The following is a 20,203-nucleotide window of genomic DNA, read 5'->3' as shown; positions in this document are numbered from 1 at the left end:
CTCCTCTTTAACAATGGGGCTAATAATATCTGTAACTGTAAAAATAAATCCCCACTCAAAGGAGTTCATATTATGGAGAAAAACAGGTTGAGGATTACAAGATAATATGGTGAGGGCTACCGTGAAAACATATTTATTGCTGAGAGATCCCTGCTGGCTCTTGTCTGTCTCTCAGCTTCTTTATACACCAGGTAAAGGGATGGAACCACCACTTTTTCAACTCAATTCAGTCCTGGTGTTTTATTTAAACTGTTTAGTCGATCCTCACAAGAATTCTAGGCGGTAGGTACAGTACGACTTCCCTTTTACAGGTGAGGAGATTGGTGCTGAGAGTATAAGCAACTCGTCCAAAGTCACACAGGAAATGATAGAGCCACGTGAACCCTAAAAGATGCATTACGGTAAAATCCTGGTGTATTAAATGCGTTTAATGTTTTGCATACAAAAAGTATTTCTGGCCTAACACTCTTGTAAGGTTTTGTCTACATCATCACTGCCTCTCACTGTAAAACCAGAGAGCATCCAAAGTAGGGCTTTAAATAACAAAAATCACAGGCTCCCTGGATTCTGACAAGCATGATAAATCCTGCTTTAATCATGCATTAAAAACACATGTCGTCTGCTTGATAAGCAGTCATCTGCTATTGCTTGACCTAGCAATGAATTAATAAAGCAAAACACGTGCGACCCAAGGCATACGTATGAAGGATATTATTCCCAAGGCATCCAAATGTGATTCTCACCCTTCCCCTAACGGGCCGAAAGGTGTTGGCTTCAAATGCTATGTAATGACACTAGCTCACGCTTACAGATTGAGCTTTAAACCTGGGAAATTTTTTTAGAACTATAAGCTATCAAAAAGTGAGTTCAGAGATAGGTCCCAAAATGAGCCAAAGCCAGAAGAGATGACAGTCTCAGAAAGAATAGCTAATTGGTGTTAGTCACTGGGCTTTCTAGGCTCCCTGTGAAATTGTTTGGTCTAGCAACGAGTCTGCCCCTGTTGTGCAGGAGCTCTGCTGCACAGGCCCCTCCTGAGTCTGAGAACTGAGACTGCAGCACCCCTGCCCTGGAGCCTGGCTACTTGTAGATGGGGTTGGGGGGAGGCTGGGGGCGGGCAGAGGAAGAGGAAAGACAGGCTTCAGTGAGCTCCTTTGCCAACCGCACAAGACATTCCACCTTTTTCTTCATTGTGTTGCTAGTGGTTGCCCAGCCCAAGATTTATTTTCCCTTTCTAGCTGCATGAACACTAATGAAAGCTTTGAAATATTGTAAGCAGCAGGCGATGAACATGGTGTCTGGAATACTAAAGGAGGAAAGAGAGTGTCCCACTATTTATTCATCTGAAGATGATAAACCACTTGTAGGAACCAGTTCATAAATGCTCTATCAGCAGCGGATGGTTGGCATAGGGTAGGAGTTAGAGAAATTCAGCCAGATTTCGTCTCCTAAAATGCTTGGGGCTGCTTGCCTAAAAGGCATTCTTTCAAGTGATTTGCTTATGTGTCAGGAAAAAAAAAAAAACTTGAATCTTATATCATAAACTAAGCTAAGAATTCATGGCAAGGAAGTGAGGTCTGAAAACTGGGAGAAGTTTTCTAAACTGAAAAATTCCAGGAAATCTTCAAATGCAGCCCCAAGTCCTATCCTGTGTCAGTGATATATGTTCACCCAGAAGACACCCAGGAGTGACTAGTGTATGAAAATGTGCCTTTCTTTTCACACACACACAGTAATCATAAAAATGGATGTGAATCAAATTTTTGTAAATAGTATATCATTGTGGTGAAGAGCCAACCCTATAAAGACAAGTTAAAGCTTTATTTCTGCACTTTGCTCCCTGGGAGCCTATTATTTCATCTCTACAAGCCTCTTTATCCTCCTGTTTCAAGTAGTATAATTCTACCTGCACCATTATATAGTTGTGAATATTGATCATGAATATGAGGTCCTGAGTACAGTGATTGGCGTGTAGACTACACAGTGTTCTCAGGGGTTTTATTCATGAGAGACACACAGAGAGAGGCAGAGACACAGGCAGAGGGAGAAGCAGGCTCTATGCAGGGAGCCTGATGCGGGCCTCGATCCCAGGACCCCGGGATCACACCCTGAGCCAAAGGCAGACGCTCAACCACTGAGCCACCCAGGTGCCCTCTCAAATTCAATATAATAGTAGTTGCATTTAAATTCACCGTGGAATCTACTGTTTAGGATAAACAATGGCAAATGCTTCCATAAGACCAGAACTCCTTTTGTAACACATTTATCTTTTGTGTGTATTATTGAGCTGTGAGGATAAGATTATACACATAAAGGACTAAAACTCATGCTGTCATACAGTGACTGCTTGGTAATTGTTTATTTATAGTATTATTATTTACATTTAAAAAATGTCTTATGGTTGACTCAAGTAGTTTGAACTACTTTTAGGGAAAGCACAAAGTCAGAAGTCAAGGAAAGCGCTGTAAGAAAGTATTTAGATTATTTGTAGAGGAAATCAGTGGTATTGACATATAATGACAGAAGCATCTAAAAAATCTTATATGATTACAGTCAAACCCTAATTTTTCTTCATATAACTTAAATCCTTCATATATTGCCAGGGTATTCAACTGGAGGATCTCTTTTCCTTCTGTCTTCTGTCTTGCTCTCTGTCTTGCTCTTGCTCTCTGTCTTGCTCTTGCTCTCTGTCTTGCTTCTGTCTTGCTCTCTGAAAAATTCTGGCTTAATCAGATTTCCCCATTAACACAAATTCTCGTCTCTTGTTTCACTGTTTTGATTATTAATGGAAGTAGATTCTTGGAAAAAACTTTGGTTTTTCTTGGCATATTGGAAACATCCTTTGGAGTATTGTTTCTTTTCTTTTCTTTTTTTTTTTTTTTTGAGTCTTATTTATTTATTCATGAGAGACACAGAGAGAGAGGCAGAGACACAGGCAGAGGGAGAAGCAGGCTCCATGCAGGGAGCCTGATGTGGGACTTGATCCCAGGACCCCAGGATCACGCCCTGAGCTGAAGGCAGATGCTCAACCACTGAGTTACTCAAGTGCCCCTGGAGTATTATTTCTTTTTTTTTTTTTATGATAGTCACAGAGAGAGAGAGAGAGAGAGAGAGGCAGAGACACAGGCAGAGGGAGAAGCAGGCTCCATGCACCGGGAGCCCGATGTGGGACTCGATCCCGGGTCTCCAGGATCGCGCCCTGGGCCAAAGGCAGGCGCCAAACTGCTGCACCACCCAAGGATCCCCTGGAGTATTATTTCTAAGACCACTACACACGAGCCATGAAGGAAGGAATTGGAAGTCACGCAGTGGGTTTGGCACATATGTCCTTGTGCTTCAATCAGATCAGTGGCCCCGGGGAAAACAGTCTGTGCTCCTAGCTCTAAAATATTACTCAAGCTTATAAATTTAAACTGTTTTTCCTGTACCATTGTTCCAGGGTGCTAGATACAGAGACAGATTTTTTTTTTCAGCTTATTTATTAGACAGTGAGTCTGAATGGTGGTGGCAATACCTTTTCTTTCTCAGCTTCATTTAGGAATTCGTCAGTAGTAGTGACTATCTTATCATTTATTTGTGTAAAGTAATTTGCCAGAAATTGGCATTTGTTTTAGCTTACACTATACTTGGTTAACAGAAAAAAAAAAAAAAGAAAGAAAGAAAAAGAAGAAGAAAAAATACTGAGCCACTGAACCAGATTGGAAAGTTGCCTTAGTTATAAAATTACCACCAATTGCCAGCAAAAGGTGAGGGCTTTAAAGGCCATTTTCTCAATAATCAAAGCTACACCAGACAAATCATTCTTTTATCTAATGATCTCCAGTGTTTATTCACTCACTGGCACAAGATGTAAATCTCTTAAAATGAAGTCATCATGACTCCATTTTGCTTCCTCTTATTTTTCCATGAATTTTGACCTCATTCTTGCAACCGATGTTTCATACTGAAATGTTCTAAATGTAGAAAGCTTCGTGGTAATATCATGTAAAACAAGATTTCCTGGAGAGCCTCGATTTTACAAAAAGCTCCCTCTTTTTCTCTACAGCTTATACTAGAAATGCAAAAAGAGCCCCAAACAAAAGGGGGAGAAAAGCAGAGATCTGAATAATCAAGAGATAGGATCATTTAAATGATCCAGTTTTGAAGCTGTGACCATTGTTACTGGAATGTTCTTAAAACCTCAATCTTTTCGATGAAGACATGTTGAACATTTTGTTGCATGTGCTATCTCTAGAAAAATCTATGTACTCTTCAAAATTTTTTCCCCAGAATTTATGCCAGTTGAAATTGTGAGCAATATGTGTGCCAAAGTAACTTAATTATTTTTAATTCAACATGCAGCGTTAAATGTGTTTCAAATGTACAATGTGATGATTCAACAATCCTGTACATTGTTGCTCGGTGCTCACCAAGATAAGTGCACTCTTCCTTTCCTTCACCTATTTCATGCATTCCCCACCCATCCCCCATCCCCCCCACCAAAGACCAGTTTGTTCTCTGTATTTTTCAAAGTAACTTCTTGTTTCATTTTATTTATTGGTCAAAAAAATGGAGGGAACCTTAGTTTCTCCAAATGTTTTATTTATTTCTATGGGTTCTCCCACTCAGCTCTAGTTGCTAGGAGATAAAATCTTTGATTCTTATGACCCTCCAAGAATCCTGAGATCTCTTCCAGACTGTTTATACTCATATACTTTTTCCTGAATAATGGTGCACTTTTTAAATAAGAATTAGTAAATGGGGACACCTGGGTGGCTCAGTTGTTGAGTGTCTGCCTCTGGCTCAGGTCGTGATCCCGGGGTCCTGGGATCGAGTCCCACATCAGGCTCCCCATAGGGGGCCTGCTTCTCCCTCTGCTGTGTCTCTGTCTTTCTCTGTGTCTCTCATGAATAAATAAAATCTTAAAAAAAAAAAAAGAATTAGTAAATGTGGCTTTAGATAGCCAGTACTCATTACCCTGAAGTAATTCATATTTTTCACATTATTATTCTAATGCTAAGACCTTATCTAACCTGCACATATTTCATCGTGTTAAGATATTGACAATGTCAGCTGGCATAACCTGATGGTTAAGTCAAGGAATTAAAGCATATTGTCCTCTCAACATATAGAAAGTGTAGACACTGTACTAAATTTAACTTTTTAAAGTTTTCAATTGAGATGGGATATGGTAATGAAAATAAGCCTCATGCCATAGTGTCCATCCCTTTAGAAATGTCAGTTCTTTGGCGGTGAGGACAGTCTGTAACTGCTGTGATTTTTTTAAGATTTTTTTTTATTTTTAAGATTTTATTTATTTATTCATGGAGACACAGAGAAAGAGAGAGGCAGAGACACAGGCAGAGGGAGAAGCAGGCCCCATGCAGGGAGCCCGATGTTGGACTCGATCCCAGGACTCCAGGATCATGCCCTAGACCAAAGGAAGACTCCAAACCGCTGAGCCATCCAGAGTTCCCTGCTGTGACTTTTGTTCATCTGTTCCTGCTGGAAACAATACCAAGGAAGAAGCGTCCGAGTTATCATTTGTGATTCAGACACATGAGCATTGGGAATGCCAGAGGCAGAAAATGTGCAATTTCATGCTCATTAATTTCAGAGAGGATTTACAAATTAACCTGGCTTGAGATACTACTCTTCCAAAAAACCTGTAGGCATCACCAAGCAGCACAGTTACTACAGACCCTTCCACAGGGTTGACCAGATGCTCGGGGCCACAGCGGTCCTTTGCATCAGCTCCTGAAGATCATAGGCCAGACTCTGTGCTGGAGACCTTCCCGGTTCCAGGAGAACTATATGCATCCAAGGGAGCAACGTTGTGTCTGAAGAAAAGAGTTTAGGGAGATAGTACCAGAGAATATTCTTTCCCCCATGTTCCTGCCATGAGGCAGGAGATAATTTTTCACTTGGTTGTCTTTTACTGGCTAGGAGGTAGTAACACCATACTATGTCCTGTCTCCACCTTAATCAATCAACTGCTGTAGGTAATCCGACCTTAGGTGTATCCAGTTACCACCATAAACGAGCCATTTTAGGATTGTCAGAGGCTTTAGGGTGAATCAAGAGAAGATGGAATTCACTCAGAATCATAACATCACCACAGTTTCATTTTCATTTGAGGAAACCGTTCCATAAGTAATTTGATAATTATAGTATTTGAGAACTAGCAAGAAGCTATTCGGCCTTCTTTGTAGGCTGCCATTGACACAATCAGGTGACAATCAGGACAGATGCATCCTCACCACCTGTGCTGTTGTTCTTGGTCAAATCAATTGGAACAGGGATTCCCAGATGTTACTGTGCAGACAGATCACCCGGAGATTTTGTTAAATCCTATCCATAGGTCTGGGGTGGGGCCAGAGATCCCACAGTTCTGACAAGCTCCCAGGTCATGCCCATGCTGCTTGTCTATGGACCATATTTTGAGTAGCAAGGAGTTGGCTAATGGGGCTGTGACAGACAAAGATGGCCTTGTAAGGCAGGCCTACAGCAATATGAGCTCTACTGCTGGCATTGTTTTTAGCTGTAATATGTGATCCCCGAAATGGTTATGTGATTGTGAGCAATATAATTTTACAGGACATTCTATCATTGTGAAGAAACCATCGTTACGCTTGTTTTTAAAATGAAGTCACTCTGTTTGGATGGGGTTTTTTTAATTGAATATTCAAAAGCAAAAGACCTGGTCCACTTTAAGAATATAAAGTACATCTGTGTCTGATTTATAAAACTGTACAGAAACCTGCAGAGTCAAGGATAGACAATAATGTCATGAAGATGCAAAACAAATAACACAAGACAGGAGGGTTAGTTGGAGAGGGAAACCATCTCTTCACAGGAAGAAGACGAGACAGGAGGAGCACATTGCCTCTGCCTTCTACCATCAAGCTCAGATCATTCCTGCTCCCTCTGGTTTAAACCTAGTTGGTGGACTACATCATCCGTTGGGCAAGGAGATTAAACTAATTCATTCTCAAGTCAGATGTAAGCAGTTATCCATATGGTAGCTTCAACACACCAAAGCAATAGAATGGAAGCCCACGTATGACTCAGAAGCATCTGACTCTTGGAAAGATTGAGGGTGCATTTTTTGATTGGCCCTGCGAGGGGTAAAGGTTATTTTATCAGACATTAAGAACTACTTGGGATCGAAGAGGAGTACTGAGCCATATCTTTGAGTGTGTTTTTCTTTCAATTGTGTGAGGGCATGGTGCTTGTATATATACATTATTTTAATAAGTGTAAGTTATAAGTAAGTCTATTGTCAAAACCCTTGAACAGCTACCCTTCAGGAAATATTGCTTACATTTTAGGATGTGCCATCAAACCACCAAGGCAGCCGACTGAACTGGAGGTCTAGTGTCTAAAAAAGAGACAAAAAGAGACACACAATATACAGCCCTTAAGACAGCTGTCTTGCAGTACATTCATACTGGGCTGGGATAAAATGTTCACAGGACCCAAGTCCTGAAAAGATTATGGTCCCACATCACACAAAACTCCCATGTTAGCCAAAAATTAAAATGGCATGTTTCTTGATTTTTCTGATTGCAGAATTCTGGATATGTTCTTGAAGTTGGAACTCCCTTCCTCTTCCCATGCATCCCCCCCACCAGTACCCTAAGCCCATACTCCTTTTCCCCCTCAGCTACTGAAGCACATGTTGCAGTCTCAAACCCACGAGGCAATAAGGATTCCTCAATCACCATTCCACGTAAAATTTTATTATCTTTTCTCCACTTTGATTCTTAGTTTGCACATAGTAGGCACTAAACTTTGTGGAATGTAATTGAATTCAAGGGACAGATTATTCCCTCCACAATGGATTTCATTTTGTTCATGCATGAAAAACAGAGTTTTCTTCTGAGTTTGTAATGACATGCATGAACATTGTGGCATGAGCTGCCTATCTCCCTGCTGCTAGGAAATGGTCATAATGTTTAATTGCACAAAATGCCTTTTTTTCCCTAATCAAGAAGTTAAGGGATCCGCTGGCTTAGCAGGTGCCTCAATTGTGCATAATTAGTTGCTAAGAATTGTTTAGCATTGGCTGATTAGTCTCAGCCAGAGGAAATTAATTTTTTTTCTTGAACAAAGCTATGAACATAGCTAGAGATTCTTGAAACCACAGTCATATCCGCTCCCTCTGGGAAGCCAAGAGACACTGGAATGCGGGAGGCAGGAGATGGAGAGACAAGCAGCCCGATTACACACGGATGCTATTTGACATCAGGCAACCATTCTAGGTAATGAGAACATGAGGGGACCTGAGTCCACTCCTCAAAGTGTGGTTCTCTTAGCTCCAGCTTGGGCTTCGATCGTGATGCAGAATGAAGCAGTACTCCTTAGACGCCTGCTGCCTACCTTCCAGGCTTATAAACACCAGCTTCACTTGGAATATGTAATCAAAACAAATGATCTGTGTTTGCCTCTCTTGTGTTTGGCACATGAGGAGGAGATTGACCAAACTTGGGGGAATGAGAGGGACAGATGGTCCTCTCCATTGTTCCACTTCTGTTTTAAGTACATGGTTGACTAAGCCCTTTCTGTGCCTGTGTCACAGTGTCATTCTCCATTTCATGGAGGGCATTTTCCCTAGTCTCATGGGATGTCACTGTAAAGGGAAGCTGTGCTCTTCCTTCTTAAAACCAATATACAGCCCTTATGACAGTGAACGGCCATCAAGTGTGACAGTGATTATTTACCTGCTCAGATGTCATTAGGAAAGGTTGACAGTTCTGACACCCTGTGATGCCCTTAACAATTACTTACAGCATTCCCTTCTGTGAGCAGTAGGCCACCAGTTGAATGTCTGCTTTGCCCCTGTGGTGACTTTCAATAAGGATCCCTTTTTAGATGATCCACCATCAAAGTCAAGGCTGGAAGTCCTGCATGAAAATCAGAATTCTTTTGCTTAAAGACATTATTTTAAAGATTGATAAATCTTTCTGTGGTCTAGATGAAAATTAAAGGAAATATATTTTATTTTTTTAAGATTTATTTATTTATGAGAGAGAGAGAGAGAGAGAGAGGCAGAGACACAGGCAGAGGGAGAAGCAGGCTCCATGCCGGGAGCCCGATGTGGGACTCCAGGATCGTGCCCCGGGCCAAAGGCAGGCGCCAAACCGCTGAGCCACCCAGGGATCCTCCCCAGGAAATATATTTTAATATATTTTAGTAAATATAACAAAGAGTCACAAATTTTTAAGGTGCATGTTAATTCAATACTTAATATTTGTTGGGTGATGATGTGACAGTAAAGGAATAGGCTATAAATAAACCTAGAAAAAGAAAAATCAGAGTTAGGAAGGAGAATAGCGCATAACAAATGCTTGGCTTTCTTCAGGTTGCTTATTTATAATAAATGCTCTCGTTCGAAAGTTGACTATAGTTCACTCATCTATCAGCAAATGTTTAATGAATGCGTGTTATATGTCAGGCACTGTTCTAGAGATGTTATCTACTGATTTCCTTTCCTTAATATTTGACCTATTTTTTAATTCATTTATGCAATCGGATGGAACTTGAAAATCTACTTAGTGTCTTCCTGATAAGATAATGAAGTATTAACATGGATCTTATATTCACTGAAAATTTAAGCCCTTACTGAGGAACAGTGCATTGTATTGGCATTTATTTTAAATTTGTATGTTCCAAAAAGTGAACTTAAAACTATAGATTGGTTCTGTGGTACAATTTAAGTACACTTCATTTTAGAAGAGGGAATGAGATTTATATAAACACAAAAGGAATGAGCTATGATTACACATTTTCATAGCCTTCATAGTACAATTTTTAAAAGATATTTATTTATTTATTCATGAGAGACACAGAGAGAGTGGGGGGCGGGGCAGAGACACAGGCAGAGGGCGAAGCAGGCTCCATGCAGGGAGCCTGACGTGGGACTCGATCCCAGGTCTCCAGGATCAGGCCTGTGCTGAAGGCAGCACTAAACCACTGAGCCACCTGGGCTGCCCCATTGTAGAAATTAACTTACAATTATGCAAGCTCTCTGCTGAAGTGGTGTGTCCAGACACTTACCTGTGTGACACAGAAACATGCGACTAAGAGCCTATCAAAGCTCATTATTCATCTAAGAGGAAATACCGTCAGGAGGAAAGAACATGGGAAAAAAATTAAAGAAATTCAGTCCAGACTTATTTTAGATGTGTGTACTATAAATTTACCTCTTTGGACTTCAAGTCCTGACTATAATACGAAAGAGTGTCTAAATCATCCCTTGTCACCATGAAATTCTAATGATATGGGACGGCTCAGTGGTTGAGCACCTGCCTTGGGCTCAGGTCGTGATCCTGGGTCCAGGGATCGAGTCTCACATCAGGCTCCTTGCGGGGAGCCTACTTCTCCTTCTGCCTGTGTCTCTGCCTCTCTCTGTGTGTCTCTCATGAAAAAATAAATAAAATCTTAAAAAAAAATAAATTCTAATGATGTGTCAACCAATCTCCATTAAGGAACACATGAGAAAACCACAATAGCTCTCCATGACTTTATGCTCAAGGATTAAAACGTACCCCAGACATTCTTATCCTTTAGTATCCTACGATGGAGCCATCAGCCATTGATTTATCCAGTGTCTTTTCTCCACTTCTACTTTCAACCAAAGTTTGAATCGAGAGTTGACTTTGAATAAATCACATCAAGAGTTGAAATCTATTCTATGATGGGTAGCTTTTTATAAAAGGCCTGTATTACCTCCTAGAAGTTTAAAATAAACAGATATTCTTAGGAAACATTTCTTTAAAAACAAATGTTAGCCATCTGTATGTCTTCTTTGGAGACATACAAATTGCCAATAGACACATGAAAAAATGCTCAGCAGCACTCGGCATCAGGGAACTACAAATTAAAACCACAATAAGATACTGCCTCATACCAATCAGAATAGCTAAAATTAACAACTCAGGAAACAACGATTGTTGGTGAGGATGCGGAGAAAGGGGAACCCTCGTAAACTGTTGGTGGGAAGGCAGGCTGGTGCAGCCACTCTGGAAGACAGTATGGAGATTCCTCAAGAAGTTACCAGTAGAGCTACCCTATGACCCAGCAATTGCATTTATCCAAATGATACAAACATAGTGATTCTAAGGGGCACATGCATCCCAGTGTTTGTAGCAGCGATATCCACAATAGCCAAACTATGGAAAGAGCCCAGATGTCCATCAACAGGTGAATGGGTAGAGATATATGCACAATGGAATATTACTCAGCCATCAGAAAGAATGAAATCTTGCCATTTGCAACAATGTGGATAGAACTAGAGGGTATTATGCTAAGTGAAATAAGTCAGTCAGAGACAAATACCATATGATCTCGCCCATATGTGGAATTTAAGAAACAAAACCGATGAACATGGGGGAAGGGAAGGAAAAAAAAATGAGATGAAAATTGAGAGGGAGACAATCCATAAGAGATTCTGAACTCTAGGAAACAAATTGAGGGTTTCTGGAAGAGTGGTGGGTGGGGATGAGGTAACTGAGTGATGGACATTTCAAGGGCCATGATGTGATGTGCACTGGGTGTTGCATGAAACTGATGAATCCCTAAATTCTACCTCTGACACGAATTTAAAAAACACACAAATGTTAAATGGTACCACGCTGCTGTGCTGCTGTGCTCCCCTTAACTCTCATGATAAATGTTACCAGGATTCTGACTCACTGACATTAGGAATTATTGTTTTCACTCTGATTGACCTTGGCAAACTATTCTTAGATAATATCAGACTTACTTCAGTCTGGAACTTTGGCCAATACAACTTCGGGCTTCTAGAGAATTGTTTACTTTTGTTTATGCTTAGTAAGGACACTCTTAATACTGGGAGTGGGACTGGGGGCTGGGGAATGGATATGTAGGAGCTGGCCAGGTAATCATTTGTAATGTGGTTTCAGCCTTATAAGGATATGCTTAACTAGACTATCTCCACTCTAAATCAAGAAAACTGTTTTCAAATATAAATGAAAAATTAATTTTACAAAGGTTGACTATTTCTATAGTGCATAGTGGTAAATTTCTAAAAAATAAAATAAAAATAAAAATAGCTCCTTAGAGTATTGATTGCAAAAACCCCCAGAGTCTCCTGGGCAAATCTCTTATTGCCCTTTAAGAAAATCCAATGCTGGATTCAACCCAAGACTTTAATTGGCTGGACTCTTGACAAATTGAAAACTGAAGAAAGCCTGTAGGCTTCCAAGATGCTGTCCCTAAAACTAGTTGTTATGATCTACATCTCCTTGGCTCAGTGCTCTGTACTCATAAGTATACAGTTTCAAAGTTTTGGATTATGACAGGAAATATATTTTAATTGGTTTTATAAAGAATCCTGGGGATCCCTGGGTGGCGCAGCGGTTTAGTGCCTGCCTTTGGCCCAGGGCGCGATCCTGGAGACCCAGGATCGAATCCCACATCGGGCTCCTGGTGCATGGAGCCTGCTTCTCCCTCTGACAATGTCTCTGCCTCTCTCTCTCTCTATCATAAATAAATAAAAATTTAAAAAAAAGAATCCTGATTTTCATAATAGTGGGTTTAACAGGTGCTGTATAAAGCATATTGCCTGGTCATTAAATCAGTACTGTGCGAAAAGCACTCAAATTCCACTCAGGTGGAAATGGTGGGGCAAATAGAGACTTTTGTAGTGCAGTGCTTACATTTTTGGTTGTGGTTTCTGATTATTGCATTTTCAAGGAGAAGAGTCAAAAATCTAGGATACTGTATTATAAGCACAAATGATGCCGTTGACTGTATTGGTATCTGAAAGTTAATAGATTACATGTATGGTTGGAAGAACATAAAGAATTGTGTGACAAATGGAATATAAACACAAAACAGCGTGATTTCCATTTTTTAAGTTAATTGCAGATTACAGCACTGTTAATCTTTCCTTTTTGTCTTTGCTTATAAAGGCCTTGTTAGTTTTATGAAGAAATCGTGAATTATTTCAAACCAAAAGTACATACTACAAAGGATTCGAGTTCCTCAGTTTTGAAACAGACCACTCAGTTGGGAGAATTCATGTTTTCAGATGATAAAGCCTATTTGCTGAATTAAATCCTTGTTATGTTTAATAGTTTACGATGTACAATATGGTTCTTTTTAATCATTTAGTGATTTCCTATTACAAAAATAACCACAACAAACCTACCTAACAGTGTGACCAGAGGTACCATTTGGCTCATCTGCCTTGACTACATATGCTCGTTAATTATTTTACATTGTGTCTACTCAGGCCATTTATATCTTATTCTTGAAAGTGTTTACGGTTGTCACACAGACGTCTCTTACTTGATACAAATGCCCCATGCGAACTGGAAAGAATTCTTCCTTTCTTTTTTAACCCTAATATTTGCCATCCTAGAGCTTTACTCCTGTATTCCAAGCCAGATTACACCTTTTTCGATATTTAAATAAAAATCACTTTACTGAGAATTTCATGGACCCACCCCCTCCATGATCTTGCCATCTAGTGTGTTGCTCATTCAGCTTCTTTCCTAACTGTCCCCGGTATGCTGAGCTTTAGACCTTCTGGCTTTTCAGGTCTCTCTATGATTCTGCAGGTTATTTTTATCTCTTTCTAAAAGAGGGTGAATCAGTCCATTGCAATATACGTCTTCTTTTGCCAAATCATCATTCCTTCCCTGTTCCCAACATAGCTTCTCTGGTCTTTCTCTAAATGTCCCTGTCCCTCCATTTTGCTCTGGATGCCATTTCGCACTTCCAAGAGGAGCCTACTAACTCTGTGTTGTCTTTATTTTCCTGCAATACTAATGCTCTGTCATCTGCTTATAATGCTCTGTCATCTGAAATATAATATTTCTTTTCATTTCCTTTGGTCTTCTATCTGATTGTTCATAGTGCCCACTGAGCCATTTTATTCCTTCTTTGTCTTCCTCTTACTGATGTTCACCGATGCTTATTGATCAATGAATGTAGGTGACAGGCAAATAATTTTGTATGCTGTATTTGCATAGTTCTTATCATTTTATGCCTTCACGTACACGATAGCTTGATACTGACAATCCTAAGAGGTAGATGAGAAAGTATCTCCCTCTTTTGTAGGTGAGAAAACGAGTGTTCAGAGCATTTGCAATGACTCATCCCATGGCTAAGTCAAAGTTAAGACTCAGATCTCCCAACTCTTTCTCCCATCCCATCCCATATCACCTCTCTCTCTGGCAGAAGGATTGCAATCCATTGAAAGATCTTCACTGCGTTAGAAACTGGATGGAAATTAACCAAACGCTTCATTGTACCTTTGCAGATGAGAGCCCCTACACTAAATCCGCCAGCCAGACAAAGCCGCCTGATGGAGCGTTGGCTGTGAGGAGACAGAGCATCCCAGGTTAGACCAGACTGTTGGATTTTTCAGCTGTTTTACTTTTGAACCCTGTTATTTGCTGATCCTGAATAGTTCCACCTTGGTAATAAAAATCAATGCTATTTCATAGGGTGTAGACCACACTCTACACGACTCGTTCGAAGGATGTTCATAAACGCTAGACTTTGGGAAAGCTTGCCAACTTGTGAGAATTCATCTTATGTGCAAATCTTTTGTAAAATGACTTGAAGTTATGGCAGCTCTCACTCATTTACCAACTCTCTTCTCTGTTTCCAGGGGGTGACTTTCACAGCGGCATCTATTTCTTTACTGAGCCATACAAGGCAGGACAAAGGGGTTCGAAATTGCTGGGGCAGACATATATTTGCTGAATAACAAATTGCTCCTTTCTTCTTAGCTCTTTGAACCTGGATTTACTTGCACTGGGCAACTCTTGTAAAATTCTGGGGCTTTGTCTCCTTAGGAAGCTGTGATTGGGATTCTCGTAATACGATAAGTGATACCTGTTTTTTTCAACACAACATTTTGGACAAAAAGAAGGCCTTTGCTCCAAAACTTCAATATTTTGAGAATGACACAAAAGTTCTGAAGGAGGAAAAAAATTCAAAATACTACTCAAGCTTGGTGTGAACTAATTAAGTCATGGAAAACCTCTCATGGAAGCAACAGTACTTAAGCGAAGGGTGAAAACCATTAATACATTTGGACATTTATCAAAACTAACGTCTTTATATGTTTTATACAAGTAAATTGAGTACAGCTAAACCTTAGCTATGGGATTTTAGAGCATAGGAGTTTAACAATTCAGGAGAAATAAAGCAGTGTTTCCAACGTGAAATCAAATTGTTTGGCAAAGTCCATCAGTGACAAGGGGAATTTTTTTCCATTTGAATAAGAGCTCAATTTGAGTCCAGTTTCTGAGCACCCCTGCTCATGATTATTATTTACTTTGATAAGAATGACATGTGGCTATTTTTATTCTTATTCTGAAGGCTTGGGTTCATTATGAAAGTACGTGGCTTATAAAGAGGCGTACTATGAACGTGTTATACATCCTGGTTTGTGTGCTTTGAAGATTCGAAAGTAATTTGAATTCTATAATTAGATGGCATCACCCAGTGCCAAGATTTCTTCCATTCCATCCTATAAAACACCATACTGAATTCTGGTCACATTTAGAAAAACTACTGTAGTCAGCTATGGGCTGTGTTCTCCACTTTCTCTTTGTCAGCAGTAAAGAAGTGCCCAAAGTTTGAAGTTCAAGGATGCCAGTTCCCCATCAGTCCCTTCTTGGCTTCTCTGCATTAGCTCGTAGGCACTACTCCTCTGTTGGGAAGAGTGAAGAGACTTCCTAGTGTCCTTACACTTCTTGTGGTATTGAACAAAAGCACTGTCTATGATCATGTTTTCCTTTCATGGTTAATAAGTTATAACACATGTTTGAGGGCCAAACTTTCCCCCAAAGTCTTTAAGTCATTTTACATGCTATGTATACAGAAGTCGTTCATCATAATCTTTAGTTCATGACACACGGCGATTCTTCTTTACAGAGCTTTTTCCTTTGGTCCTCCTTATGTCATTTTAATTAGAATCACGAACCTTTTTTTTTTTAAGGCTTCCTGGGTTATTTTCTTAGGGTTTAAACATGGACAAACACCCTTTTTTGTTCATCTCCAATGAGGTAGCAGCCAGAAGTGTGGTGGGTCTTGAGAATCCTCTTATTTAGAACAGTCCAAGAAAAAAAGACTTCACCAGCCAGAGGGCTGAGATACCAAAATGGTTAATAGCTGATCATTAAATACTATTATCATAAGGAGAAAATTAAGGAACTTCTTAGAAACTGCTTCCTGACTGACTTCTAACACATGGAGCTCTGAACTTTTAGTTACTTGACTTTACTGTCTTATTTAAAAAAGTACCTATTAATTTTTGTTCTGACCAAAAAAAAAAAAAAAAAAAAAAAAAACAAGCAAACAAAAAAAAAGGAGAGGAGTCCTCCCTTGATCTATGGCCAAGAAGTCGCTTAAGGAGAGATCTAACCCAGTATCCATGAGTCTTAACCAGTTACCTACTATGTTTACTACCTTTAGTCTTAATGAAGTCCATGAGAAAGAAATGCACAGAGGAAGAACCTAGGAAAATGCACGCTCTTTGTTAATTGCCGAAATGTTAGATGAAAAGTCCTGAAATGTTCTCCTGTTGAACTCCATTGGGTCACATAGAGCCAGAAGAGCAAAATGCAAGTTTACAGCCTCTGTTCCTTCCTTCCTTCTGTGCTGACTCCCCAATCTTACTTTCCTCAAAGGTGTTTTACCACCTTGGTAGCAAGGAAAGTTATATCTAGAGAAAAAGGCAGCAAGGAATTGAAAGAAGGCCTAATCAGGTCTTTCTTGGCTAATCTAACAAACCCTGGATCTTCTCAGTGGGAGGGAGCTCTCAGGGCAGATGCAACCCTATGGCCATTTGGTTGCCCCAGATACTATAAGCAAACACAAGGAAGCTGGAACCTTAAGGGAGCTCTGGTTTTCCTCACATCTACCCCCATACTCCATTCTCAACAACCCAAGGATGATGACTGAATATGATCCTTCGTGTTAGCACTTTCTCTGATGGAAAGGGTGAGAGTGTAGTGTAGGAAAGGTGTAGGGTAGTGGAAGGCATATTAAACTTCTCTATCCAATTTTTTTTTAGTTCTTTGAAACTTATTCAAAAAAAAAAAAGAAACTTATTCTACAAATGTAGACTTGACGCTTCCTGGTATAAATATCTATACACATATACATAGGCAAGATTTCTTAACATGGCCTCCCCTATGTTCATGGCATGAGAAAGAGCAACTTGTAATAATTCTGTCCCAAAGAGGTAACCTTGAATGTTTAACAGAAATAAAATTTGCTTTTCATTCACACCAAGACCCACTACCTCTGTCTAAACTCACAATTGCTGCAGCAATTATTTTATACTCACAAGTCAAATATGTGTCTTTTATTAAGTGGCAATTCCAACTCTAAGTCCTTTCATCCTCCTCCCTTTCTCTTTTCAACAAAGGAAATGAATTAAACATCTCTTAGGAGCAAAATACATTTGCTTTTGATAAAGGGGAAATGCATAATTCATGCTATTTGGAAATTTGTCATTTTAATCATGTCTCTTACAACGCTAAATGTGCAGGAAAAAAGTTTTTTTTTAGCCTTTCATAAAGTTTTGTAAAATTTTAATAATGATGATAGTAAAAAAAAATAACACAAGTGTCTCTATGACACTGAAGTTTAAATTTAGATTAAAGGCCTGTTAAGTCTGTTAAAAAATATATTAAGGTGTCACATTTTCGATCTCATTTCTGCCCATTTTTTTAATCAAAGAGGAAGAGGTGATTTCCAAGTACATTTTGAAGTAACAGATCCTGCCACACATCTATGTTTATTAAAAAGAATCTCTTGATCTGTTCCCATTTATTTGACAGATTATTGGTGAACTGAAATCTTGACCACTCAAAGGGTTTGTCCAAATTATTAGAGGAAATCTGTACTGACTCTTAGTTTAACACATTTTGCAATAATCTGTGGCTTTACCAACTTAGAGATGAAGCATTCACTTATGGCTGTCTAATATCAATGAAGGGAAAAGATAGGATACTACTATAGACCTCAGGGCCTGGAGTTAGTGTATTATTATTTGACGTGCTTCTTCTTTCCAAGTTGGATAGCTTTCTTTGACTATGCTAGTCTTGACAAAGATTTCTGGGCAATTCACAAAGGCAAGAAGATATCAAGCATTCACATCAATAGTATTTCCAAACTTTCATGCCCCAGGAAAGTTATCTTAACTCTGGAGCCAAAATGAGCTACAGAAGTTTGCATGGGATTTTTTTTCTTCCTAGAATATAAAAAATGACACTTCTCAATTTGGCCATAATGGAATGAAGTGTATATCAGTTATTCTTGCTTCTCACATTTGGGTATTTGCTGGGGGAGTAAAACTATGGAGCCGAGTCTGACATGGCTATTAGCCCAAGATGTATACACCCAGGCTGTTTAGAATGCATCCAGGGAGACTCAACACCTACTGAAAAAATCAGTCTGGAAAATACTACAGGGCCCTTGTCACCACAGAGAAGCTGGCAACCTTGAATTATGGAAGGAAGGACGGGAACTTTGAAGGCTTTGCCTTCTCTGTCCAGCATCCTTCCCATCTTTGTTAGCACACAATTTGACGCTTCATTGGTCAAAGTTTTCATTATTACAGCACATATAGTGTGACATTTACACTAGGATTTTATAGCTGTAACATTGTTCGGATGTATGAAGGGCATGTGCTCTGGTATGGGGCTGGTTCTCCTTTCTTCTGTTTGGTTCCACCATTGAGTTCCCCCCAAAAATGGGCAAGTCTCACAGGTGGCAACCTAAAACCAGCCGACTTGAGCACGGAGGAAATGTCGTACAAAGGAAGGTGCTGCACAACGTCTACGTTTATCAAATCATCACATTGTTCCCTTAAAGAATCTTACAGTCTTGACAACTACATCTCAAAAAAGCTGGGGTTTAAAAAAGAGGTAAAGGATCAGTACATTTCCATTGTATGCATAAATGACTTAGAAAAGAAAATTTGATGTGTGTGTGTGTGTGTGTGTGTGTGTGTGTGAAGGAGTGGTTCATAGTGGTCCTGCAACACTTATAATTTTCAAATTCTTTCAAAGATAAAAATTCAAATAAAAAAAAAGAGGAATAATGGTACACAAATGCTGCTCAAAGATACTGCAGCAAACTCTGCTGTGAGGGAGAGAGTGGCCCACACAGGACAATAGCAAAAGACGAGCACCTCTGCTACTCAGTCAGGCTGTCCCTGCAACCTCAAACGCATGCAGCAGGCCAAGGTCAGGACAAGGGGACTAAGGTCCAGGATGTTCCCTACCAGAGCCCCTCACAGTCAGCATTAAGAACACAAAACAGGGGCACCTGGGGGGCTCAGTCGGTTAAGCATCTGGCTTCAGCTCAGGTCGTGATCTCAGGGTCCCGAGATCAAGCCTCTCATCGGGTTCCTTGCTCCATGGAGAGTCTGCTTCTCCCTCTCCTTCTCTCTCTTTCTCTGTCAAATAAATAAATAAAATCTTAAAAAGAAAAGAACACAAAACAGCAGTGTTTACCAGCTTTCTAATTATTGAATATTTAAGAAATTAGCAAAACGATAAAGGATCTTTAGTGATAAATTTCTAAGATGATAGATGGAGACTATTGGGAGCTGCACAGATGTCTGAGAGTCTGTCCACACCTCTACCTATTTGTTTTGTCCAGAGTACTAGATCTATCACTCTATAGTGTGATCAAGTACTAACTAGATCTATCACTCTATAGTGTGATCAAGTACTAACTAACTAGATCTATCACTCTATAGAATGATCAAGTACTAACTAGATCTATCACTCTATAGTGTGATCAAGTACTAACTAACTAGATCTATCACTCTATAGAGTGATCAAGTACTAGCTAGATCTATCACTCTATAGTGTGATCAAGTACTAGATCTATCACTCTATAGAGTGATCAAGTACTAGATCTATCACTCTATAGAGTGATCAATTTATTGGTTTTTTTCTTTGTCATTCCCTCCAAGGTATGCTACTGGAGGGCAGTCACAGCCTTTGTCTTGTTCAGGCCCGTGTTTACAGAGCACAGAGGAGGGCCAGGCAAACGGTAGGTCCTCAGGCCTTGCTTGGGGGATGGGCGAGCTGCAGGTTTGCTCTGTGCAGAGTCTGTCCCCTTAGGGCTAGAGTACTTGGCTACAAAACAAGTGTTCACAGTCTCTGTTTACCGTATATTCTCTGACTGGTGAAATGCTGCGCAGCAGCTGTTCACCTGA

At 39.9% G+C, this 20,203-nt stretch overlaps 1 protein-coding gene across 2 annotated transcripts in view; it reads left to right on the top strand.

Moving 5' to 3' along the window:
* Positions 1-20,203, top strand: part of GRIP1 (glutamate receptor interacting protein 1) — a 657,668-nt gene that overhangs the window by 465,152 nt on the left and 172,313 nt on the right. For both annotated transcript variants that reach the window (XM_055329099.1, XM_055329098.1), the window contains exon 2: positions 14,270-14,350. In XM_055329099.1, coding sequence (XP_055185074.1) covers positions 14,270-14,350 — 81 coding nt within the window. The remainder of the gene's footprint in view (positions 1-14,269; positions 14,351-20,203) is intronic.

The sequence above is a fragment of the Nyctereutes procyonoides genome, unplaced genomic scaffold, assembly GCF_905146905.1.
Source record: "Nyctereutes procyonoides isolate TBG_1078 unplaced genomic scaffold, NYPRO_anot_genome, whole genome shotgun sequence".
In the NCBI taxonomy this organism is placed as follows: domain Eukaryota; kingdom Metazoa; phylum Chordata; class Mammalia; order Carnivora; family Canidae; genus Nyctereutes; species Nyctereutes procyonoides.
This window is presented reverse-complemented; position numbering and strand designations above follow the sequence as displayed.